The sequence below is a fragment of the Homalodisca vitripennis genome, chromosome 7 (genome assembly GCF_021130785.1).
Source record: "Homalodisca vitripennis isolate AUS2020 chromosome 7, UT_GWSS_2.1, whole genome shotgun sequence".
Classification (NCBI taxonomy): Eukaryota; Metazoa; Arthropoda; class Insecta; order Hemiptera; family Cicadellidae; genus Homalodisca; species Homalodisca vitripennis.
In genome coordinates, this window is record NC_060213.1 from 19,961,808 (window position 1) to 19,989,456 (window position 27,649).

Sequence of the window (27,649 nt, forward strand, 5' to 3'; positions counted from 1 at the left end):
TGCATCTCTCTGTCGACTCCAGCTATTTCTGTTTGCTGAATTATACCTTCATCTGGAGATTAAACAGGGGTTTCCACTTCCCCATGAATTCGGAGGACGGTTCAGAAGGTTGTCTTACTCGTGGTCGTTTATTTTATCTATGTTAATTTAAATCATAGGTTGTCACATCCTAATATCGAGTCACGTGACTTTAAATGCTTGTTTGTTGCGTAACGACAGGGACGCAACGCACAATGCTTTTCCAAGTGCTGGTTCGGATTCCACATCTAACTGAAGCCTGCTAATGAATTATCAATCAGTCTGTTCCTTTAGAGTTTCTAAATTGGAAATATAATTGCAAACATTTTTGGCTTTGGATTGACTAATTATAATTTGGTAATTGTAATAATAATTTGGCTATTCTTACCAATCCAATTATATAGAGCGAAATAGCGACAAATTTCGCCGCTTCGAATGATGACAATACCCCTCTATTGTAACTTCGTGATATAATTATTTCGATAATAATGTAAAAAATGTACGGTAGTGTTACAATAAATAATAAACACTGTCTCTGTAAAATATTTGTATTGGTAGAATAAGTTACAATACAAATTAAAAGTAATGTATTAATTTAATTCATGATCAGGTTTCGAATACGTAATTTCGGAAAGGTGATGCACAATCTGAATTATTGTATCGTATTTTATTAATATATTTTAGAAGCTATTACATTTTTTGTAAGATATTGTGTGTGGTTTTTTTGGGTTAACGTTGGTTTGAATATAAAATTAATTTTGGTATCCAATGTTTGACTGTATTTTATTTTAAAGCTATAGTTTGAAAATATATTTTTCTCTTTTAAAATATTAAAAAAACATTTATTTGTCTCACCATCCTGAGGGGGCATTAAATCGATTACTCGAACTTTGAATGTTGTCAGAATTATATAACAGTTATTCGTTGATATTTGTATGTTTTGAAAACATCTTTTAAATATTATACAAGATTAAGTCCATAGCAAAACCACTGATAAATAAAACTATGTAGAGTCTTTAATCCAACGATGTTGGTGCTAATAAATACATGTTTTCTAAGTTATTTCAAAATTTACGTCGCCTTTCTTTTATATACTTACGTAAACATTGTAACATGCAAAGTTCCTCAATGTAACCAGTGCATGTGTTGGATAAAAATCATGTTTTGATAATCACATCGTAGATAACGAGTTTGTTATCTCTTTTCCTGGAACAACTAGATAAGGTTCCTTGGACATTATTTGGATTGGTGCTAGATGATATTCATTATGATTACAGAAGCTCTTGTTCATGAAGTTGAATTTGAATTTCTTGATTTTTGAAGTTTAAGTTGATTGTTGTAGAATGTATATGATTGTCCGGGCTGATTGATAGATTTATTTTATGACTTTTTCACTAAAAGAGAATATATTACCCAAAGTCAGTTTATGTTTTGATACCAGTTTATCTCTATTTCTTTTTGAGGGATTACCAGAAGTATATCTGCCACACCACGTAGCACAAGTTTATCCTCACGTGATAAATGAGTTTCAAATGAGTAACTTCCAACTCTGAACAGAGCCGTCTGTGCTTTTACGTAGGGCTTTTGACAAATGGAACGTGTCAGGTAGCGAGTCTATAAAAGTATGAAGTTCTGGAGCCGACTGGAGAAATTGATGCAGCCTACTGGAGACGGATGGCTGGAGATATGCGTCAGGATGGAAAACATTTTCATAAAAAGATCACGTGCAACTCGTGATTGCCGAGTTTGTATTCCGGCAGCACCCCCCCCCCCCCACCACACCCCCTGCCCACCGGCACTTCCATCCCCCACAAAATAACTTCTATCAGCCTACACTTGCTTGAGTTATAGTGGGGCATGTGATACAGCACCGAGAAAGTGATTTTGATTTACCTTGTTTGGTATTTATTTCATAGTACTCTGAAATAGACCTTAAAGATTTTTTTTTTAATTTTTAAAAGGAAGAAAGCTAACATGGGCAATGGGTCATATGTAACGGTAGGAAGCTTTACAATTTGCATGGACAAAAAACTATTCAATTGAATAATTATTACGAAAATATATCTTGTGATAGTAATGCAAATATCTGTGGTCTTATTTGAAAATGGGAATAATTCTGTTTCTTGGGGCGGAAAAGTATATTTTTAGGTAAGCTTGAAAACATACATGTGTTACACCAAAAATGGTTTATTTTTGTACACGTGTAAGTAAATCCGACATTTTTTTAAACATCGTCACTTTGTAAGTACGTATCCTTCGTTTAAAACTTTATTTTTAAATAAAAGTTTAGTTTTCAGAGTTTCCATTTATCTTACAAGAATGCTTGTGTACAAATATATTATTTAATTCTAACAGAAAATTGTTTAAACTATTTCCTTAAAGAGTTCAAAAGAAAATGAATTATGGATTTCGTTATTATAAGTAATAAAAAATGTTAAATCACAGATCATAACGTGCTACAACATTGATTTAAACAATGAGTCAAGTAGGTCCATTTACAAATGTCCTGGCATTTGATAAAAATATTGGGGTTTAGACAATAGTTGTTGCGATTAAATTATTGAAAAATTCTTATGATATTATTTATTTAATGGTACTAATTAATCAATTAAAACCCACAAAAAGCAAACACTTATCGCCCTAGTGATTTCGTTACAACTAAAATTGTTACTAAACATAACTTATTCAGAATGAAGCCACACAAATGGTCATGACACTCTAAAGCGCTCATTGTACAATGAGATATCCCGATGTGTACAGTGTAAATGTTTGTATACCGGTGTGTATAAATCCTATACAGTATACACAAGGCGCCCCTCGAGTCGACTTTTATTGGATCCCCAGCTTAACAAAACTACCCCCATAAAACTCCAGCTTTGCTCCGAAACCTCTTCTCAAAATGCCCTTGATTTCTCCCTACGTTCTGTTTCATGATATATTCTACTATTAAATGCAATTAAAATCTGTTGGGGAGATTTGTTTGTGGTAAACAATGTAATCTCCGCACCTATTTATTAGTTTCTACTGTAAATAATATATATATACGTCTCCATATGTATATGATATGAGTACACCACACCACGTGTCGCATAACAAGGTTTGCTGAGGTTCAATTCAAAATGTCAATTCTACAGCTCATTTCATTATTGGAAGATAGAACGACATACAACTATGTGGGAAATAATTTCGTACACCCACGACAAACAAAATAGAAATTGAAGAAAACAGAACTTTTCCCGACATTTTCCATCAGTAAAATCAGTAACACTACGTTTCAAGATCTGCAATCTGATCTCTTCTTCAGTTAAAAAAAAACCTAACACGTAATTTACAAAGTAGATTAAAATAAACAAATAATGCCAGATCGTTGTGACACGCGTGTCAGGAATCACGACTACCATGTTGTGTGTCAACTTTACTAACTCTAAAACATGCACTTGATAAAAACTAAACACATCACTAATTATTAACACTTAACTACAGAATACAGGTCACAACAGGTCAGATTTCGTATAATTTAGTCGTGTTTTGTTTAGTACACTGTTATTTGTACTGAAAAGGTGTATATGTTTACTAAGGTTAAGTTTTGACAGTTAACATTACAATCAGGTATTGAAATTAATTATTAAAGTAGCAATTAAAATAGCTACACTTAGTTATAGGAAAAATTCTACCTATTTCAAAATCTTTACTATGCCATTACCTGCAAATCTCATTTTTTTTAGTTAAAATGGAAAAAAACTGTTTCATACCTTTTCCCTCCTTGGCGTGTCCAGACTTTGTTAACAACTTACAATACATAGCCTCACCGCCATGTTTCTTATAGTACTAGCTGTTGGACAGAATACACAAAACTGTTTGCTCTGCTCCATCATTTAATCCACTTCAAATTATAAGTAGATCTTAAATTGGGAGTGCCGATGGCCGAGCGGTCTAAAGTCGTTGGACTTTGGGCCTGAGTTAGAGATAACGCGGGTTCGAATTCTGTCTGTAACCATTGCACTTTTTATCAGTACCATTGACCTTGTACTGTATCGACTCTCCCCCTTATTCTGTTTGATAAGATCCTCGCACAGGCCAGTGGCCCATGAGGGCGGACAGAATAAGGCTTACAAGGGGATCGGCCTCTCCTTAAAAAAAAATGGTAAAAAACACGATGTGTGTGGCTTCTCTAAAAATAATGATTTCGTTACTTTTATTGGTTTTGAGATTGGAGTAAAGAGCAGCAGATTTTTTTTTTTTTTTTTTTTTTTTTTTTTTTTTTTTTTGACGCGAGCATTAAGAACCACACTACATTATTTAAAAATTGCATCACTTAATGTAATTCTAGTGTTTGTTTGTTATTCAATGATTATTCATTCATGCAAAAGCTGTAAAAGGATAATACTTTTATTTCTTGCAGTAGTGGCGGAATCTTTCGTTCATACATAAGTAAATAATGTAGTTCATTTACTAGTACATTCGTAGACTTATATCAGGTACGATTTTAGCTTCGGTATGAAGATTCTTTGGAATGGTTAAATGAGATTTTAAATTAACTGTTTGGTGATAATGATGTAACATACACACCTAGCATAGTCAATCATTTACGTAATATTCGCTATCTAAAATGATTGTCTTTAATTAATATAATCTGCTATTATTGATTATTATTATTATTACTTAAATTCCGTAAATTTGAATTTATATAAAATCTTTACTAATTAGTGCTTAAAATAATTACAGTATAATGTGCTTCTATTATAGCTTTGTTGTAATTAGTGTCCAAAGAAGACCAGAAATGAAAAAAAAAAATTCACAGCTGTGAAACATTGAGAGACTCGGTTTACACACAATACTGCGACTTAGAAGCTTTCAAAGTTTTGTGTTTGCTTGAATTTCTCTCCGGTCATAAACTCTTTAAGCTTCCCTTCCTCACTATCTCTCTGCTTTCTCTGTCATCATTTAACAAGTACCAGTTTAATTAAGATTATGAATTTATGCAACTGAAATACAGTTGCAAAATTCGTTCAGTTTCATTTTCCTAAGAAATAACTTGTTTTTTATTTCAGACAAGCTCTAAGTTTGTCAGTTTGTTTAGTGTGTTGTAATATAATCGCTTCATTCTGAACCGATTGTGACTATCTTTCTTGCGTTTTAGAGAATAAACTTTCATTCTAATTCAACAGTATTGTTCGCACTAAAGTAAAAATCAAATCACTTGTTTAAAAGATCAACTCTGCTTTACGTTCCTGGAACTAACTTATCATATATTATCATGGTATCACAAAAGATGACGCTGCTATATTAGCATTATCTTAATAGTTCGACATGGAAAAACAATCCAAACATTCAGTTATGGATACCAAGTTAATAAACAGTTTCTTTTAATTGTGTAAAGTTTCTTTTAGTGCTCTTCAGTTGGTTATTTTTTTTTCAAAACCTTACTTGACTAACAACGCAAGCAACGTCGAGCGTGGCTGCTGCTTGGATGGGTGACCGCTGAGCGATCCTGTCCTTGCAAGCAGTCTGCCTGCCCAGCCATTGGTGGTGGTTTGGAAGTCACCTTATAGCCGTTGGACTCCAGGTTAAGCGTTAGAGAGGGCTTCTTAGTCTTGACTCCGCCTGGTAAAATAATACATCTTTACTTTATATTAGTCAGTGCATAAATTAAGGCCTTGGAATTGAAATATGAAATTGAAAAAAACTTATAATGCCTCCATGACATTTTACTTAATAATGGTTTTCAGCCACATATCCTTGTGTTAAAAACAACGTTGGTTCTTCTTAAAATAAAGTTTGTTAACGTATTTTTGTTATTTATAATAATAAACCTGTGTTACAATATTTCTATCGCTGAAAGCTAGATAGAACACTTTTTAAGTGGAAATTATATATTTAATTATGAAGTGTTAGAGAAGGCTTCTTAGCCCTAAACTTCGCCTTGTAAAATAAGACTTTACCGTTCAAAAATTGGAATTTAATGTGAGGCTTTTCCCCAAAAATAACAACCCGGAGTAACTGAATACCGAATTTTTTCATTTAAAACAACTGAAAACGGAACGGAATATTCCTTTGGAAATGCAGTCCTTTACTGTAAACAAGTGAAAGTTCGAAAGAGCAGAAGCCGTCTAGGGTAGAATAAAAAGTGAAATCAATTGAGGGGAACGGAAAACTAATGAATTGAAAGGGACGAAATTGCCCATGATCAGTCCTCTGTAATGCTGTGTATGGCTTTGTTAAAAGTATTCAGAAACCTCCTCCCTGCCCTCGAAGCCTAATGAACCGAGCAAAAGGCTCAATACAGTGAACATTGGCAGGCTCTTCAGAAAATTCAAAATCACTTCTTTACTCCCAACAAGATTTAATGAACTTAAAAAGTCACTTGGGAATATCTAAGGACAAGAATATTAAAATGTTTACATAATTAAAACTTATTTCCTTAGTTCATGATATGCTATAATGCTATATTCCGTTAATCATCCAAAAATTTAAACCTATATAGATTTTGAAATATGTTTTTTGGGGGGAAATTTTGATTAATTTCAATGTCATTTCCCCACTGTTTAAATTTTGCAAGAGTTATCTCGTCTAACAAGTGGATTATTGCATTGGGCTTACATTGAAGATTTTATTAAGAGATTAGGACACTAAAGAAATGTATTCCAGAATTTTTTTATCACTCTGTGACATTTTGTAAGCCCTTAACGTACGGAATTTGGAATTGTGTAACAAGGCAAAATAAAAATGGCTGAAGGTAAAATTATAATTTTCTTACAGTACATTTATGAAATACAAATACAACAATTGAAATGTTTTTCATAATTTATGACTTTAGAAAATGATGTTTTTTATAAAACTCTTATTTTTTATTTTTTTAATATATTGTTTAAGGAAATTACCTTTCTCTAAGTAACAATGTGCCCTTCAGTAATTTGTCACATACAGAATGTAAAACTTTCAAGATAATCATTTTTGCTATTATTCTGTGAGCTATGTTACTGGACGCTTCAAAATACTATTATAAATATTTATATTTTGGACTAACCAAAACTTAGTGTATACATTTTTCTTTTCTTAAAATTTTAACTCTAACAAGATCGGAAACTCGTTGACTCGTTTTAAGTGAGCAAATTTTAACTTGAGTTACATTTATTTCAATAATGATCCACATTTAGATTACGAAGTGATTTTCGAGAAGCTGTAAAATTTTATTTGGCCGTAACAGGCTTTTTGGGTCACAATATTAGGAAAATTAAGACGTAGTTTTAATTGTAAGGACACATGGATAGGAAAAAAGGCCGAAAATGTAGTAAACATCAGTTAAATAGCTAGGCATGTGGAACGATTTAAACAATTATTGGGTATCCTAAACTATTTTTTATCCTAACGATTCTGTATAGGATCAATCAATTAAACCTAAATAAAAATAAACACTTTTATGTACATTTATGTGCAATGTATTATTTTATCCTAAATTCACATTTGATGTTGTTATTTTAAATACACTGAAATATATTGCCAGCAAAGTATATAAATATATCCAATATCTTTGCAAACGGAAACATTATAAGTTTTAGGGTTAAAGTATAATAAGATTCTAATCGTTAACTTTAGTTCATCTGCAGATTTTGGTAATCTGAAAACATGTTTGCTAAGGTATGGTTAGTTAGTTACGGAAGCGCGCGGGAGTATCCTCTAGATTGAGGTTAGATTTGAGGTTAATTTTAGAAAACAATTGTATTGTTTATCTCTTCAGTTCGTTGCACTAGAGATGAATCCCATTTATTTTCAGTTGATTTGGTATATGATACCATGTACTCGTAAATTTAGGTTTTAACAATAAAATGTAAGGTGTAGATAATGTATATAAGGGTTCTAAATTTCTTGATGCAATAGAAACTATGTATCCAGCTAATTTGTTTGAAACCATTATTTTCGTAGTAAACGTTCAATTTTATATTTTTTCTTCTTTTTTATCAGTTAATTTTGTTGTTTGTTTAAAGTTTGTTATTGACGATGGAAGGTTTGACAGTGTAACAGGATTTTGGACATTTACCATCGTTATATGTTACAAAAGGTATAACACATCGTTAATTTTGGTTCTATTTCAGTAATAATCATAGTACTATTTGGGCTATGAACTACAACTACCATTCTCTTAATGGCTTAACACTTGTCTTTTTCCATAGTTTTGGAGAAATACACGTTTTCAATATTGTCCTTTTTTTAAATCAGTCAATCATCAATCAATTAAACAATACAAATAATTACAGGACGTGTGTGTAATTTACAATGAATTGAATCAGGATTACACAGCAGGAAGCTTTATTACGAGATCTGGTTTTTGATCTCTTTTTCAGGTGTGATAACATAAAACATAAGGTAATTAAGTGAAAGTAAACAAACCAAACATATGGGGATGAATACACCAAAATAAATATTGGCAAGATTATTTGACAAGTTGTTTCAAAACACCTGAAGAGGATGGCAGATATCAAATCACGAAACGTCGTGTTTCCGTTATAGTTACGCCTAACAATAAAAAATGGCCATAACTATTGTGTCCCTTCAAAAAACAATCGTCTATATGTGCTTTAAAGTATATTTAGTTTAGGCAGTTAAAATGACTATGAATACTGCAAAAATATCTTATATTGATAAAAAAAGTAAGATCTTAGGCTCACACTGCAGAGCCTAATTGGATCTCCATTGTATATAAAATATAACGTGATTTTCTTATCATTGTCTAATTAATTACTATAATAACAATCTCATAACCCACATAAGTTATTTTATGTAGCGCCTTTATTAGTTATCAAGGTTACAGCCCCGATGGCCTCATATAACTGGAGTTTATACTATCTTTAGTAATAACCCCCAATTAACAAGTGCTTGATATTACATTTTAACTCAAACTACGCCACTGCTGTCTCAACGCTCATTTTTGTGTGTTTGTTTATGACCTGAACGAGTTTTCCTTCAGTGTTATTTCAAGTTACCATTAATTACCTCTTTTTATAATATTTGAAACTTCTGCTACAATAATAAAAATTTAATAATAATATAAATATAATACATTTTCTAATTTAATAAAATGTTCATATTGTATAATTGTTTATTGTACCAATGTTACACAGCGCTCCTATTAATTGTGATTATGAATTTTTGTTGTATTTTCATGTTTGCCGTTTCTAAAGAAAGTATTTTACAATGTTGTATTGCCGAAAATAAAATAAATAAACAAGGCAACTATATTGAACTTTGCTATTCATCGGAATTATCGTTTTGGAGACCTTAGAGAATTGAACGGACTTGATTTTACTTCATACTTTTGTTAGTTATACTTGTAATGTTATAAGTTATAATACATCCGTTGTTATGGATATCCATGATTGTCCAAGAGACCAGTTGTTGGCAAAATGTATAAAATAATTTGTAATTGAGTAAGTATTCGGAATAATCCTACACACCAAATTCAGAAATATACTTGAATTATCTATACAGCTTTATCTATACTCAATTGATTGCAGGTGAGATCTTTAGTTAAAAGGATATTCCTGCTTATTTGTTATATTTAATGAATAGAGTACCTATGTTATTTAAATGTTTGATTTTACATCACGACTAACCTAAATAAAGAATACTTTTCAAGTACAACACTAATCTTTTTAATATATCCTAATTATTTAAAATACAGCATTCTATCCATGTAAGCAGGATTTAATTGTTTGAAAACAAGCAGAAATCATTTCTCATGCGCAACATGACAACAGCATTAAAGCTACAAAACCCTTTAACAACAAAAATGCAAGCGTTATCTACAAGTTCATGCGGGCTCCGGCATTCGTCCTGAGATATTGCATTGTCCAAACATTCCAGCGCCATTGTCCAAGCTGCTTGTACTGCTGGCTTTAATATCGCCGGGGTGAGACGGGAAAGGGGGTGAGAAGTTTGAGGGGTAAGGAGTTGAAGGGGGGTGGGTGAACCGTGTTTCACAGCAGAAAGTAAGATTCACTTTGCAGTTCAGCTTTAAATCTTCCCTTTACCGTTATAAAGACTAGAGAAATAAGCGTGAAAGTTTGATTGTTTTATCTGTATAATTAAGAAACAGTTGTTTAGTAAGACAAAATCTTATCTTTGCGGTTTGTTGTATCCACAACACGTATAAATCAGCAATCATTGTGAACGAAGATGCTCAGAAAGTTTGTGAATACAAAATAAAGATTAATTTGGTTGGTTTTGAGAACTAGCTTTTTCTTCCTCGTGTTCAAAATCTAAGAAACTCAACGATAGGTAGCGAAAATGTGCTTGTGTAGAGTAGCGATTTTTTGTGTGAACTTATAGTTCATTGCAGGAAACGTTACTTAAACAAAGTTGACAAAGATATAAAACGGGAACAAGATAAGATAATATAAGTCACTATCGCGCCAGTAGTTGAGCAGATCAATTTAAAGACCTAACACAACATGAACATTTTGTTGCAATCCTTGTAACTTTCATTCTTCACAGATCTGATTGTTTAATTCGAGTCTTGATGTAGCAAAGAAGTTCAGGATCTAGGCTATTGAATTCTATATTCATCGATATATTATAGATTAGAGTTGATTGCAGGAAAGCAAGTTAAAAAATCTGTTGACAAAGAGATGAAACATTCAATAAGATAAGACAACATATAGCATCAATTGCGACAGTTGTTGGGTGGATCAATTTAAAGACGTGACACAATATGAACATTTTGTTGCAATCCTTGTAACTTTCATTCTTCACAGATATGATTGTTTAATTCGAGTCTTGATATATATAGCAAAGTAATTGAGGATTTAAGCTATTGATTTTGTATTCATTACTATATATTATAAATTAGAGTTGATTGCAGGAAAAGCAAGTTAAAAACCTGTTGACAAAGAGATAAAACATTCAATAAGATAAGATAACACAAATCACTATCGCTCCAGTTGTTGAGTGGATCAATTTAAAGACGTGGTGACACAACATGAACATCTTTGTATCATTCTTGTAACTTTCATTCTTTACAGATCTATGTTTAATTTGAGTCTTGATATAGCAAAGTAGTTGAGGATCCAGGCTATTGAATTTTATATCCATTTCATATTTAGTAAAATAAAATGTGAATTTAAAAAATGACTGGCAGTTTTTTCGGAAACTTTTCAACTCTCATAAATTTTTCCTTTTATACTTTTCATAAAATAAGCATTACTAATCAAATATTTTATCAAGTGTTAGGGTCGGTTCGTCTAAAGAATGTTTCAATTTCCTCGAGTGGAACTTGGACCTACAAATAAGACAAGGTTTATTACATAAAAAGATCACGTGTCAGCGTATGATTGCTGGTTTTGGCATGCCTTCCTCCCTCTCCCCTCCCCCAACGGCTAGCTTTCTTCCCCAGCCCGCCCAGACGTGCCAGGTTTGAGAATTCCATCCCAGACAGTGTCAAGTTACTGGATTATTCTTATCCTAAGTATCCACCTTATTAGCTCCCGGTATATACTTGAATCAGACGGGCTCAATAAATTTTTAAGAATAATTCAGTTTGTTATTGACGATGGAAGGTTTGAAAGGTTAATAGGATTTCGGACATTTGTCGTCGTTGTGTGTTACAAAATTTATAACACAACGTTTCGAAGATTGAGATCTATCTGCTTCATCAAGTGAAACATTATCTGTCCATTATAAAAGAATGAAACGAAATTTAAAAGGAAGAGAAAGAAAACTGGTCAAACATAACCTCTCTTGCCGCTAAATATCGGCTTTAAACCAACTTGAAGATGAAGGTTTGTGACCTGCCAACCTGCGCTTTATGTTACTGTAAATATGCTGCAGTGTTGCCGACTCACTTTTCCATGCTAACTTCCCACCCCTTTTCGCTTTCTAATGAAGTATTAGTTTATTGCGAAAAGTATTAAATAAAAAGTGGTAACCTATGATTGTAGTATTGTATGATTTAAAGGAATTAAATAACGATGTAAACACTTTTTATAGATATATGACAACAATACGAAACAAAACTAGAAAGCGTTTTGATGTTAATTGATTAAGTATGTAAAATTTGATACCTCCGCAGATAACAAACTGTGGGTATGAATCTTATGGCGTTAAAATCAAAATGCCATTTTTCAAGCTGGGTAAAAAAATTTGTAGAAAGTGGACTAGTAAAAATTCAAAACATTTTATGGAATTTAATAAAATTTATTTTGAGTATCAGGCAGGGCAAAAATGTTTATGAAAAAAGTCTATTTAATATTTAAATAACTGGCAACAATTTAAAACTTTACTTATTTTAATGTGGATTATTAATCAGTATCCTCATTTTCGATTAAAGTCTTTTCAATAGAAGGAATTCATAATATTTACCATTAAACTCCAACGGCAGACGTATTATTTCCCTTAAAATTCTGAGAGTTTCTTCTTGTTATGTTATGAGTGCCCTAAAATGCCTCGAAGGACTACGGGGAAACACTGCCACCATTTTCGGAATCGTTCTTTATTATTTTTAAGAAATCACACCAATACAATATATAGGCTATTGTGTTCATCAATTTCCTGGGGTAGTTTAATTATCCTGTTGTGTGTCTTCTATGATTTTAGTTTTTTCAGGAAAACCCTAAATCTTGAAGATATTCCTCACGCATACAATACAAATTTAAACTTCTGTATATGTTTGAAGAATACTAAAGTTGAACACTAAAGCCGAAATGATTTTGTTAAATAAGTTGTGGAAATTGCAGCAATACACATCCAGTCAGTGTATTGACTGGATGTGTATTGCTCCAGTCTCCTAATCGGGTTTTGTCGCGTAGCCTTTAGTTGTAGTTGATTCTCAAAATCTGAACCAATTATGTAAATATAAAAGCTTAAAATACTCAAAACAAAGCTTTATTGACTTTGTATAGATGATTTCTATTTGTACGGTTTGTGTAACAGCACGGTGCTTGCCAAAGTGTAGCTACATTTAATAATTTCTGTACAAACTATCCCGTGGCGGTTTGTACTGCGATTGTTTTCGTTAAAAATATCTGTTATTCTGCAACTGTTATTTGTCCTGTTGTAGCAAAATTCGCGAGCAACCCTCCTTCTGTAGGTGAAGCGTGATTTATTAATTTTAAAATTCCTTTTCTCCCCGACGAGGAGCCCAGGCTATCAGGGTTGCGAAAGCTTTTATTAAAACACTCTGAGACCTGTTATCACAGATCTTGACAAGTTTTAATTGCCCGTAAAACCGAGGGATAAGGAAATACTTCAAAAGTTTCGCCATTCATTATTTTCTCCGCTTACACATCCAAAGTTATAACGGCTGTTTTTCTTAGTTAAAATGCCGTGAAAATTCTTAAGAGGGAAAACACTTGGAGAGGTTCAAATAAGGCGGGGTTGATACGGAAAAAAGTTAAGTTGAAAGTAAGTTTATCTTTATTGAACTTACATTTATTTTCGTGATCTCAAACAATATTTTAATGCTTATCGTGATTTGATGTTGAAATAAGTAAAGGTAAGTGTTGTAATTCATCATATCTTGTAGTTTCAGGGGAACGGAGATAACGGTAATCTTTTATTGATTATCTGAACCAATACAAACAACAATAAAATATCAGGAAAATTCAGAAAGATGTATTATTTAGAGAAGTTCCTTCAAACGTTCTTCAAAGATTACTTTTTATACATAGCTCTAAATAATCTATATTTATAATAGAAAAATACTTTTAAATGTTAATAAAACGAAATATCTAATAATGAAAATACAACCCAATGAATGCTATATTTACTTATCACAAACTAATAATAGCCTATATTTAAACATTTGTTTATTTATACGCTCTGAACAATGTCGGTGTTACACTTCTTATTGACGTATTATATTTCGTTCAGTATTCTGTATTGTTCATTAATTTAACAAGAAATTTGTGATTTATTTTAAAATTAATTTATTTCAATTATTTCAGTACTCTTTTACGAAGCTCTAACACAATACTTTTGTGCGGCATTATCTCCACTTTTAAGATGTTAATGATAAATTATAATGATTCTTGGTTGTTGTAATCCTCACATATTAGTTTCTAAACTGTGGGTTTAGCTAGTTTACAGCTCCTTTAACAGTTTTAACGACTTTTTGGCAATAAAGTACTGAAACAGACAATAATTAGTTTAACTATTGTTTTTATTTTTTATTACAGTTTAATAAAATAAACGTATATCTAAAGGTACAATTCCAAATCTCTAAAATATTGTGAAAAAAAACACCCCGGATTGGGGAAAAGGTCTTAGCATCGACTTGTGATTGGATAAATGTGTTGTGAAAGCCATAAATACATAAACGAAAATGAAAATGTCCTGTTTTTTATAGAAATAGTAGGCTTAGAAACATGTTGAAGATATTCACACAAATTTTGGTTAACATCATATTCTGACCGTTACACCACGAGTATTCTATTTATTACACAAAGGTCTCTTCTACAAATTCACTTTTTAGGGGTTTTGTCCAGAAACATCAAAGCGTTTCGAGTGTACCAGCGAACAAACACACGCATCCACACGCACAGATTGGATTTGCTGGGTAACCCGACACTATTTCCGATGCCCTATAACTCCGGAGAGCTACTGATGTTTTATTAGATCCTGATACCTCTGGAGGGGTGATGAGCGGCGGGGGGGGGGGGGTTAGGTTGTAAGGCTTTCTATGTCTCGCCAACTGATTGTTTTAAACTAAGTCTCCTCCTTAATGCTTTTATTATGTTTGTATGTTTACTGCTGTTCCTAAATAACATCATTAATTTTATTTGTGAACACTTACTTGGCAAACAGATCTTCTTATCTTAAGGAAACAGGATTTTACCGGACATTTGCCATCGTTCAGTGAAACAAAAAAAATAGTAACACTACGTTTCGAGATCTGCAATCTGATCTCTTCTTCAGGTAAATAACTAACCCAACACATAATTACAAACTAGGTTCAAATAAACAAATCATACCAAGAGCGTTGTGACACGCCTAGGTCAGGAATTACAACCACCATGCTGTGTGTCAACTTCACTAACTCTAAAATATGCCCGTAATAAATAAAATTCAATAACTTCAATAAATAAACCATCGTCAAAAATAAACTTCAAACAAACAAATATCTTAATTTTGACAGATATAAATTCAATTTGATTGAAAATCTTGGTTCATACTCACTTAAATTAAATAATTTAATGTATCAGTGGATAATGGTGTATTATAATGTTCATTAATGATCCGGACAACTCCTACCTAACCATACCGAACATTTTAACATTGGCAATAGTGACCGGAACGTTCAGAGCCTTAATTATAAGGGAGAATAATCTATGGACAAGTCCTCCGGAGATCACTTTATAATGTACCTACTAAGAAAATAGGATCTTTACTAAATCCCTCGACAGTACGAGTAAAGTTCTTGTTTGTTCTGTCTACAGATAGAGATCCTCGAGAATTACAGTGACCCTAGGGACTCCAAAGCGTACCTTGAGCCTGGCGAGGAGGCCAGCGGCAAAGTTTACACAAGTCCGGACAAGGATTACAGCCATCCGTACACTGGTGAGTCCTTTGTACCGTTCATCTACTGTCACTCGCTGTTTATAAACAGTCGTAAAGTATGTTGAAACATCCAAACTGAGATTCAGGATGAATTTGATTCTAATTGTTAGTAGTAGATTCTTATTATAATTACAAACAAGTGGAACTTTTGTTCGTTTTTGAAGTAAAGAATGTTATTAATGACCAAGGGTTTTTAATTTTGTCACTTTTCTGACGCTTAGCTCTTATCATATCAGTTAAGTCTGAGTGTGATTAAATTGTGTGTAATAAAATGATCGTGGATGCTACGAAGTCTTTTTATGACATCATAAAAATCGATCCATCGATCGTTCCATCTTTAGAATTAATTTAATAAGAGTCCAGTTAATGTGTATATGAGACATTTTCCGATCAAAGTTGATTATGAACCACGGTATTTTACCAATGATAGCAATCAGTGTGGATTGTAATCCACGGTATTTGACCAACTAGTGTGATTAATGTGGATTATGAACCACAGTTTTAGACCAACTATAGCGATCAATGTGGGTTATGAACCACAGTATTTGACCAACTATACCGATCAATGTGGATTATGAACCACGGTATTTTACCAACTAGTGTGATCAATGTGGATTATATTATAAACCATGGTATTTGTACAACTATAGCGATCAATATGTATTACGAACTACGACATTTGACCAACTATAGCGAAAGTGAGTGTCCCTTATCGTGGTGCAGTCCTTACTGCCCAGTCAACCTAGGTATAACATATCTCTCTGTTTAAACTCTTATGATTGGGAGTGATTTCCGGATACAAAACTCGGAGAATACGTGGCCAATCTTTATTCCCCTAAAACCTGGTCTCGAAATTTGGGGTTTAGTCTTAAATGTCAAGGGAGGTGGGCTCAAACTTGACTACATTGATTATCGAACATACTGCGTTTTATTTAGGAACCATTCAGGTGTAAAGCTGATAAAATTACCTTTTACGCAAAGTAAAGATCAGTGCTCATTTTATTTTGTTATTTTTTATGCGATACCTGTCCAAACAGTTAAGCGGATCTATATTATAGATGAATGAAAATACCCAGAAGTGGCGACTCTTCGATTTACTTTTAACCACTGTGTCATCTGAGTATGAGTATTTTCGCCTGATTGTGTACATTTTTAAACGATCATTTGTGTTGTACACAAATATTTGAGTATATAGTACAAAAACGTGGTGTATTATATTCAGTACTCAAAACTGTAAAATATTTAGCTGTGGCCAAACACCCTTCCTAGGTATAATTTTAAATGTGTGTGATCAGACAACTTTATAAGAACAGACGGTGGCTCGGACTCGGAATACTGCTGGAGTGACCCATGTAGTTAAGCGCTATAAAATACGCTACAAAGACTACCGAAGATCATTGTTGTATTTGAACTGTACGACTATGACCCGGCTTTACCAGATGCTGATTAGATACCCGATTGGATTGGGCAATACGAATTACGAAATAAGCCCGGTGTGATCTGCAAAGAGGCGATGACTTGGGTACTATTGCACAACTGTATTTAACCCACAGATGTGCTGTCTTTGTACAGTGTTGAATACAACACTGTTCTGTTCTATTCTATTATGTAAGGATCTAGCTTTATATTTAAGCCATTTAAAGACAGTTTAAGATTTAAAATGTTAAAACTGAACTTTTATCCGTATTTTATCCTAGAAAATATATTAGGTGAGGTTTATAGGTAAGCCAAAATGTCATTGCTTTCACGCTAAAAGAACTGAAGACCGTACTGAGACTGGGAGAAGCTCGCGCGCCGAGTGTTTATAAATATTAAGATAACGCTTAATTTCCCCCGGAACGAGGGGTCTTTTTTTTAGACAAAAAATGCAGTTTAATCGATTTTCTAAAACTTTTCCACGGGAAGTTTGATACTGACAGGATAATAAAAAAACTTCCTCGCAGAGCGAAAATTTCATGTCATAAAATTAACTAAACTAAAACTGTACTTGGTTTTTACTAATTTAGACATTATTATTTTAGAATTGACATTTTTTATACGTATTGGTTGGAAAGACAAGAATGTGTTCTTTAATTTGATATAACTTTTATTACGATAAAGTAATGGCAAAATGCTCATTTCATGTGTTGAATGGAATGAGTTTTGTGAAACGTTGCGCGTGACAGTGAAATAGAACCTCGAGCGAGCCGAACCTTAGTTGAACGGCTAGTAGTGCCAGAGCCGCGCGCCCAGACTAATTATTTCATCTGTAGCTGAGGGGTCAGCGTCGTAATTTATCATCCTAGAGACCCGGGTTCGAATCCCGGTTTCGGCATGATATTTTTGTAAGCTACCAGAATATGATATGAGCCTACCTTGAAGTAATATGATGAAAGATTCACGATTACAGCTTTGGATCACAAATATACCCGAGAAATATGAAAGAGTATGTTGGCGGTGAATCAGTAAGATATGTCAACTCTGTCTTAATGCTTTTGGATTATTTCGGCTACTCTTGAGTAGATACCATAATTATATTTTTCTCGTAAAAATTAGAATGAATGTTGCATTATTAAGGACCTTCTTAAAGTCGTTTAGTCTGTTCGTCCATTTTGTGATAGAAAGATCCTAGACATTTGAAACTTGGTACATAGGTTCCTTTTAATTCAAGTAAGAACTGTATTGGTTTTGGGATCAAAAGGTCAAAGGTATAAGCAAAATGACTCCGTACATAGACTATTGTGTGAAGACGGTCCTTTGTATCTGATCCTTTGATATTCCGGTGAATATAGGTATTGTGAATCTATTGCTAATTCTGACGTCCCGGTCCCTTTGGTGGTAAAGAAACATATAAACCCTTTGTTTATAAGGATGTAACCTTTCTTTATAAGGGTGTAACCTTTCCAACACGGCTTTCCTGTTTGGACTAGTCTAATCTTGTAAATGTATCAGGCACAGAATTTTTAACTTCAGAAGGGTGGTAGGTTTTCGTCTAATGCATGAACCGTAGAGGGACAGTTATTTCCTCAGATACCGTAGGTTATTCATCTCCTCAGATGTACGCAAAGGCTTAACATTCCCCCAGCGTCATAAAGGTAAAGTAAAGAATGGTTTATTGCACTATGCGAAGTTATGGCTAAGAAGCCTTATTAACTTAGGGACCAACGGCTTAAAGGTGACTTCCGAACCACCACCAATGGCCGGGCAGGCGGGCTGCTTGCAAGGACAGGATCGCTCAGCGGTTACCTATCCAAGCAGCAGCCACGCTCGACGTTGCCTGATTGTGTTATCTTGCGATAACCGCTGTACCCGCTACACTGAGCCATTAGAGCCTATACCATTATATAGGTAATTCTCAGTAAAAAATTGAAACGAAATAATAGTTTTATTCAAACCAGCATTGTACACCTAATTATGTAGCAAAATGTACGTCCCAACAGAACTGTTTAATTTTATTCAAAGTTTTGACACGAAATGAAAACATTGGTGATTCCGGGAATCAAACTGCGTGCAGGAAATCAATCATGACCATTACTGAAATCTACACCAAGAAGTTTAATCCAGATAATTTATTAGGGAGTAAATAGTTTTAGTTTGGGTTCACAACACAACCGAGCCGGCCTCACAAAGCTAATGGTCTGCTAAGTAACCTACCCTTGGTGGTGGTGGCACTAACATGTGTGCTGTAGGGTCGCGGACAAGGGCGTCATTTGTGACCCAAGTGCCCACATACTCCTGCCGACTTCGTACTGCCACCCACCGAGTGGGTTTATTGTCGCCTGCCTCGACTGCCATGAGAGCTTTCTATCGTGCAACCCAACACTCCATACTGATAGTTGGGTCCTAATTTCAGAAATCCGTTTGGTTTATGAGACACGCATTGTCTGGTTGTATTGGTCTTTTTAATTGGGCTTTAACACTACTTGTATCTTTTAATTGATTATCATTCTCTTCTCCTCCCCTCCCCTGTTTACATCAACAAGTAATGCTCTGATAATATTAGAAATCCATATCTAACACACTGGTATTTATCGTGTGTGCAACTATTAAGAAGTATACCAATTGAATTATTCAGAATACATTAGTAGTCCTTTTGGAGAATGCTCTAGGCTTAAATTTTACTGTGCTAGTTTTGAAATCTACCCTTATCCGTACTATAATAATAAATTATCACTAAACTTTATATTCAACATGAAACATTAATATGTAGTAACCTGTGTTACATGTGTGCCCATGAATACATAAAAACAATAATCTGTCGGATAATAAGCATGGAATTGACAGAAATACAATTAAATTACTTTTACTTCAGAAAACACCAAAGAACATACTTATGTTTTTAACGTCCATAGTTAACTATACATGGATGGAATTATCCATCATTGAACCATCTTGCTTTTAAAAAGCCATCTTGCTTACTGGATATTAATAAGCATTTTAATTTCTCATATAAAAAACAGAAAGAGTTATTACTTGGTTAAAATAATTTGTTATGAACTTGTGCTCTTGATTTAAAATACAATCTTACGCAAAATATGTCTACAGTCTGAATATGTTTTCTCTAACCTGAAGAAAAGATTAAAGTATGTATTCCAAAACTTTGTTAGTTTTCCTTCCCTCTATTACAATCCTGTAACCCGAATACCCCATGTTGCTCGTTTAACATTTACTAGTAAGCTAGTAATAATAACCTAATAAACCCTAGTAATGCATTTTGTAACAATGCATTATATATATATATTATATATATATATAACTGTTTGATCACGTGATTGGTATCTGCTCCCTTTTTTATGAATAGCTTGAAACATAAACACACGAAACTGAAATGGAGAAATTATTTATGAAGTTCAAACCAGAGAAGCTATGAATCAAATTTATCACCTGAATACCTTGATCAACCTTGATGTTGATCAAGGTTACAATAAAATACAACGAATCCTCACTTAAAGAACACGAAATTCTATCCTCTCGCACAGTCTAGCAAATTCAGATTTTTATTTTTTAACTTAAATATAGCAATTGTTTTCTTGCAAAACTGTTCTGTTTTTCTTCCATGATTTCTACGCGTTCCTTATTGGATTCTTGATGTATAGATTTTTGTGCTCAGTTATATATTACGAGTAGATTATCCACCAGATGAATTGAGCAGATACAACTTCTCGAAACGTTGCGTTTAAACTTATGTAACAGTATTACGTTGGTAATTTGAAACATATGATAGGCCCACATCAGTCCTGTTCTAACTCATGATAAAAACTGAAAGTCAATAAATGGTAACAATTTTATTTCTGCACAGCATAAATAATTCACAAAATGCTATCAAAATTCTTAAACCTATGATTTTTCCTTATTAAGCTCCTCTTATTAGATCCATTCTACGAGTAGTTTCATTCCTCGTCCTTCCTCAAGAAGGTCTTTTCACCCTCATCCAGAGTCCCGTTTCCCGACCAAGGTCCCGGCTGGTTTCTCCCGCTCACCATCATCATCAGATTCTTGCGCTTCCATCACACACCTCCTCATCCTCTGGGTCTCCACCAGTAGCCGGTCCTGAGCTGCGCTCACTGATAGAGTCACACAGTTCCTCAGCTTGTCCAAAGCTTGTCCCGACTCCGCCTGAGCTCTGTCTAGCACCCAGGCTGCCCGGTCCGGCATCTTGTCCGCAAGCTGGAGGCCTTCCAACACCAACCTCTTCAGGCACTCTACATCTTCCTGGAAATTAAATCCAGCATCATTCTTTTTTGCGATTCATCAACTATTATCCTCATGGATCTATAATAAGATGCATCATTCTTCATGAACTTGCATTTGGACTACGTTGCCGATCCAAATTATTTTACATACTCGTACGTAAATAACTTACACCAAACATCCTGGAAATTAGATATAGCATCATTCATTTTTACGGTTCATCAACTATTATCCTCATGGATCTATAATGAGATATATCAAATCAACTTACATTTGGACTACGTTGAAGATCCAAGTTATTTTACATACGTAATAAAATTCACCAAACTTTCCAACTGTTTTCTCAAAAGATTCATAACAATGAGGGAATCTACTTACAGGAACTCTTTTGTATAAGAAACCCAATGTTCAGTTTCTTATATTTTTATATTTCATAGGTGGCTTATATTAGGTATTATAGTTTGTAGTCTTCTTAACGTGGAATAGTCCTCAAAAGGATTTTACAGGCAAGGATACTTACAGTTTAACTTTGGGTAAGGGCTAATTGTTTTGCATCAAACTAAACCTAAAGCAAAACTTTTCTTTGAAATAGAGCTAATTTTTATACAAGTGAAAATCTTTGTGAAATTTTAGATATTTTAGCTCTTTTAAGATTTTTACTTTCAAAGTACACGTGTTTTATCAGTTGTTCAAGTAACAAGTACTGAGGAAATATCTACTGCGTCACTTTAGCACAAATATATGAAACGGTAGGTTTTATCCTTACCTCGTCGGTAAACTTCTGACAGAACCACATGGCTTGCTCGATGTTCCACACGTGACCTCTGGCTTCTATCAGCCGTTGGGTCATCTCCACCTCGAAGGTTGCTGCGGTGTCACTGATTGTGTGGGTGCAGGCGTACATCTTCTCCTTCACTGGAAAAAAAACATATCCAAACTTTGGCGAAGAAATTTCTTAGGCAGTGCAAAGAAATACTCGGAAATGAGGGATGTGTTCGGTATATTTACCAACATCTTTTAATAAAAGCTTCACAACCTACTAATGAAAGAACTTTATAGAGAAATATACTTTTTTATTTATTTATTTTCCTCCCTAGTATATAACATTTTGTTTTCAATGGAAGCGGTTTAGAATTGTGAAGGACACAGGATTTTTCCGGACATTTTTCATTGTTTAGTGATAAAAAAATTAGTAACACTACGTTTCGAGATCAGCAATCTGATCTCTTCTTCAGGTAAATAACTAACCTAAGACATAATTACAAACTAGGTTAAAATAAATAACTTGTGTGTTATGTTTAGTTTTTTATTAAGTGCATGTTTTAGAGTTAGTGAAGTTGACATGCAACATGGTGGTTGTGATTCCTGACTTACGCGTGTAACAACGCTCTGGTATGATTAGTTTATTTTAACCTAGTTTGTAATTATGTCTTAGGTTAATTATTTACCTGAAGAAGAGATCAGATTGCAGATCTCGAAACGTAGTGTTACCGATTTTTTTATCACTGAACGATGGAAATGCCCGGAAAATCCTGTTTCCTTCACAATCCTTCCATCGTCAAAAACAAACTTCAAACAAAGGGTTAGAATTTTGTACAGCTTTTGTTATGCCTCTTTAGAAGATCTCGCGTTTTGAAACACTCAGTTGCTGCTTAAAATGATGCCTAAAATAATCAAAAAAGATATTTTTGCTGCATGAGTTTTGTAAAAATTCAGAATGAGTGTAGGGCGAATAATATATATATTATATCTTAATAATATGTATACTTCAAAAAGCAGAAGCAAACTTACTCTCCTAAATCATTTTTAAGAAAGAATCTCTTCGTAATTCTTCAAAGATCACAACATTTCTATGAATTCTACTTTTTGAATTTGAAGATACAGTTAACTGCTTCAAAGAGCACACCCATAGTTAAACTCTGGGATCATCTTCGAGATCTCTGAGAGATCTTACTTACCACGATCAAAGTACTCCAAGGTGTGCTTGTTGGCCGCATTGTTGACACAACTCCAGGAGAGCATTTTGAGGCTCTTGGACTCCCTCGAGAGGCTTTCCCTCAACGCTCTTAGATCCTCTTCAGCCTGGTAGGTGAGTGTGTAAGCCTCCTTGGTCGTGATCTCTGCCAATTTCCCCACATCCACGGACACGCGAAGGAGCTCCTGCTCGACGGCGAGGTACTTCTGGTGGACGTACCATTGGGCTGCTACGACAAGAGGCTTGGCCACTGGCCGCTGCTTCCATTTGTAGGGACCCGCCTTGAATCATATAATTTAAGATTTGTTTTAATTTCCTAGACTGTAACAGCTCCGTAAAGAACACAACTCTACGTACACACACGTGATTTTTTTTCTTTAAAAAATAACAAGTAAATGATTTTTTGTACGAAATGGTAAATTGTAATGGACACGCCAATTTTAAATAAATTGCTTATTTGCACCTATAAAATCATAGTGCATTACCGTTACTGTATTTTTAATTTTTTTTTAATGACTACATTCGTGATTATATTTTATCAACATTCTTAACAGCTTTCTTTCTTAGAACATTACCAAAATATTAAATACAGGGTAATATTAAAGATAGGAATGATATTAATAAGGATAGGAAATAAAATTATTAAAAACAAAACTTTCAAATTAGATTTGTAAGATTCAACTCACTTGTAATCTTTAGAGCTTACAAAACATACAAAAATAATAAATTAACGATAATGCTTAGTAATAAATAAAAACATCACTTAAAAAATGTCTAAGTACATAGCCACAAAAACCACCATACATCGTGGAAATATCGAAAAGAGCAAAAGCATCAGAAAGTGCGTAGATTTAAAAATTGAAATTCCTAACCTGAACACTTGCCAGCAGACATAACAAGATGAATCTCTTCATGGCTTTCTACTTAACAACTGTGTTATCAATAGATCTCAAGAATATCTCTGACACTAGTAGTCACTTCAGATTGTGTGAGAACATTATCTCTTCTGGTATTACCTTAGTTATCTTTAGCTGTTCTCAATACAGATTTACATGTACAGTAGTGACGATTGGAAATTCTAAAAAGCATCCGACCTTTTTAAATTTGACGTGGATGCAAAAGAGATTACTATATTATGTTGTTTGAAAGGTGGAAGAATTGGAGATGCAGCCAGGGCTGCACGCTTGATCAGCTGTTTCAGGTGTACAGTAGCGTAATTTCTACTTCTTGTAATATTTCTTTATTTCCTCTATGCATTTTGTTAATGTACACGATAATTATGAAATGGAACGAAGGACTTCTAATCCAGACAGGACTGTAGGAACATCTCAGGGAGGTTAACCGGAAGTTATGGCGGGGCGTGGAGACATAGGTTTTTATTTCAGTCAAAGTTATAACTCCAAAAAAATAGTACAACTGTTAAATATTGAATGGATATTTTATCTGCATCACAATAACTTTAAATGTAACTTAATTTTTTGGGGGTTTTATAAAGCAATTCAAACTTTAGTCGGCCACCAAATTCGATACAGTAGCATCTGAGACCTCTAGTTTATGCCATTCTTTTTATTTTTATAATACCTCTAAAATAATATGTCTTTTTCTAGGGTTTCCTATTTTAAAATGGTGACTTACTCCCAAAATACCCCATTTTGGAGGGGGGGGTTACAAATTCTCATACATAAAAAATTCCTTAGTTGGTCATATAAACATCCCCCTAAAGTAAATCACTCCGTCTCTATTTGAAAGAAAGATAATAGGGGAGGGGAGACTTTTAAGACACCCAGTATAAATATACGCATTCAAAACTTCAGTCATTACGTATTTATAAAAGTTGTTTTAAAGTGGAGAATAGTCTTATAAAATTCTAAAATTGGTTATGGTTCAAAAAGAGGTGTTAACGATTTTCTCCCATCATGCATTTTTAGTAGACATGAATTACCATATTAATTAATAATTAATATTCAAAAATATTTCTTGGAACTTTAATTAAAAGCTGAAAAGGCCCTTTGTTTTAGAGCTCTTATCCTCATTATTTGTATGTTAATTTTGAAAATCTTACATTTAACATGAAATACAGCGACTGTATTCTAAAATTATTCTGTGCTTTAAGTGAGTAAGACACAAGATATCTCCAGATAGTTATAACTTTCATCCCCGTAGTAATCAAACCCGGACTAGGGCGGAGGGCCGTGTCTGGGGCACCAATCTCGACCTCTTGACCCCGAACAGTCTGAGCCTTGGCCTTAGTCAACTCGAGTGGCTCTCCAATTAATAAACATTAACCGGCGCGTTTCCCTAAACAGAAATCTCTTTCGTTCGCAGCCAAACTTGTTACTCGTTACAGTCCGCGATTTGTAAGGATCTGGTTTTGTCCGGATCGCGGTAAGTTCGCGATCGTTAAAATGTTTTGCAAATTTAATTTGAAGCAGAACAGCGTTTTCGCTCTGAGTATTAAATCAAATTTTTTTAACTCATATTATTCGACCAGTATCATTATTTCAATACTTCTGAAGTAAAACGAACACTTTAGTCTGTATTTTGAGTGTTTTAAAACTATTAAAATTTATTTTATTCACTTTTTCACACAATTAAACAAAGACCGTTACGAATGGAAATTTTAATAACGGCTTGCTAACTCTTGACATTATTTTACTGCTTTAAAAAAACAACCAGAGGTGAGGTGTACAGTTAAGAAATTGCACTAAACGACCAGGTTTCTTGGAACTGTTTAAACACACTTTGAATGTATGAGTAACTTTACATCTAAAACCGATTCCTCGTTCTTAGTTTATGTCTTTAGCTGCAAAACATTAGCCAATAAATATATCTAATAACAATGGTATTTGAAACAGTTTGTGTTAACTAAATTAGCACTGTAAGTAGAAAAATATTTCTTAGTATCCAGTTTTGAGAACTATCACCAATTTAATGTTGATTTTCATAAATATTTGTTAACCTCACTGTTATTGTCTGTTTGAAGGCTTTTAAGAGGAAATAACTTAAAGTTTTTCTTTCTTTTCTTCAAGAAAACGGAAAGTCCATTAATAAAGGACACATTCTTAAGTAGAGATCCTTCACCGTAAATATTGGAGTTCTGAGGCTCTCTGAATGAGAAGGCTTGGGTTCGATTTCCAAAGAGGTCATACAAATTTACAAATGGATCAGGACTTTTTATCCATCAAACAATGAGGGTAATACATAATTATCGTTAGCGTATAAAAAATCCAATTAAAAAAAGTTCTACCGACAATTTCTTTCGAGCGACAGAAATTGACTCCGATGCGTATTTCGGAGAATGACCTCGATTTCGTGAAATATGATTCCAGCATTTCATTCGGAGACAATTTCCCAGGTCACCAGTGCGTGACGGCAGATTTATTTCCAAGAGCCCCGAGAATAATTAATCACCTTACACATTTTTCTTGCGCTGCTTTTTAATTTCTACCGTCGCGCAATTTACCAGCCAGATAACTGAATCTGACGTAATTGTAACGCAGCAGATGACGTCATCATGGATGGCATTAATGGAGGGTTGGCCGGGAGCGGTGAGGGGGAGGGGGAGGCCCAATTAAATAGGGACGTTTGAAGAGAGCCCGCCGAATAATGGTTCGGAAAACTGGATTCGCTTTAGCCAAAGTTTACCCTTTCGGAAATTGGGTTTTAATTTTAAGCCCGGTGCATCCGCTTTGAGGGATGCGCCGGTTTATGGGATTAATTTTCTCTGAGGGATTGTCATTTGGAAATAATCCCTTCTTTACCGTCTAGCTCAAGATGGACAAGTACTCCAAGGAGATAATCCACGTTAACTTATTCGACTTAGGGCATCGTGTACTAAGAACATTATTGTCAGATTTATTTGAAACAAATTTTAATAATGTTATGTTGTAAATTTTTTCACGTTCGGTTGTAAATTATATTGTTCTAAATATTTGTATATTATTAATTTAAATTGTGATAGTAAACGTTAATTTTAATGATAAATTGTGGGAATCTATTAAATCCAGATCTAAAAGAAAGTTCCTTTTAAATCTACACAAATTATGTCCCTTCCTAGGAAATATACGTGGAGTGAAAACGTAAAACTAGAATGTACGTTTACTTGAGGAACCTGCTATAATAGATCAATGAAGACTTTACGTAAAATTTAAAATGTCTTTACAAATAAATGTTCTAGCTAAATATTTGACTGTTCAAACTGTTACTAAACCCTTTGTTTACTTAACTGTGTAGGTTTACGTCACACCATACGTCGTGTAACAGGCTTCGCTGAGGATGTAAGCTAAAGTCCATGTCTCTTTCTTGAGATATACTAGCAGACAATATACAGAAAAGAAATGTTACAGCATAAAACAAGATAAATTATCCCACCATTCCGAGGGACAGGCTGCAATGACGTTCAACGAAATCTCATTGTTGGACATGCACCATCATAGA

General features: G+C 33.8%; 2 protein-coding genes across 3 annotated transcripts in view; one reads left to right on the plus strand and one right to left on the minus strand.

The window, feature by feature from the left end:
- Window positions 1-27,649, plus strand: part of LOC124366973 — a 615,086-nt gene that overhangs the window by 504,875 nt on the left and 82,562 nt on the right. For both annotated transcript variants that reach the window (XM_046823610.1, XM_046823611.1), the window contains exon 3: window positions 15,447-15,567. In XM_046823610.1, coding sequence (XP_046679566.1) covers window positions 15,447-15,567 — 121 coding nt within the window. The remainder of the gene's footprint in view (window positions 1-15,446; window positions 15,568-27,649) is intronic.
- LOC124366974 lies at window positions 20,817-24,172 on the minus strand. The gene is made up of 4 exons (XM_046823612.1): window positions 24,085-24,172; window positions 23,196-23,493; window positions 22,004-22,152; window positions 20,817-21,258 (listed from the first exon to the last, which is right to left on the minus strand). The coding sequence occupies exons 1-4, from the start codon at window positions 24,124-24,126 to the stop codon at window positions 20,974-20,976; spliced, it is 774 nt and encodes a 257-aa protein (XP_046679568.1). The 5' UTR covers window positions 24,127-24,172; the 3' UTR covers window positions 20,817-20,973.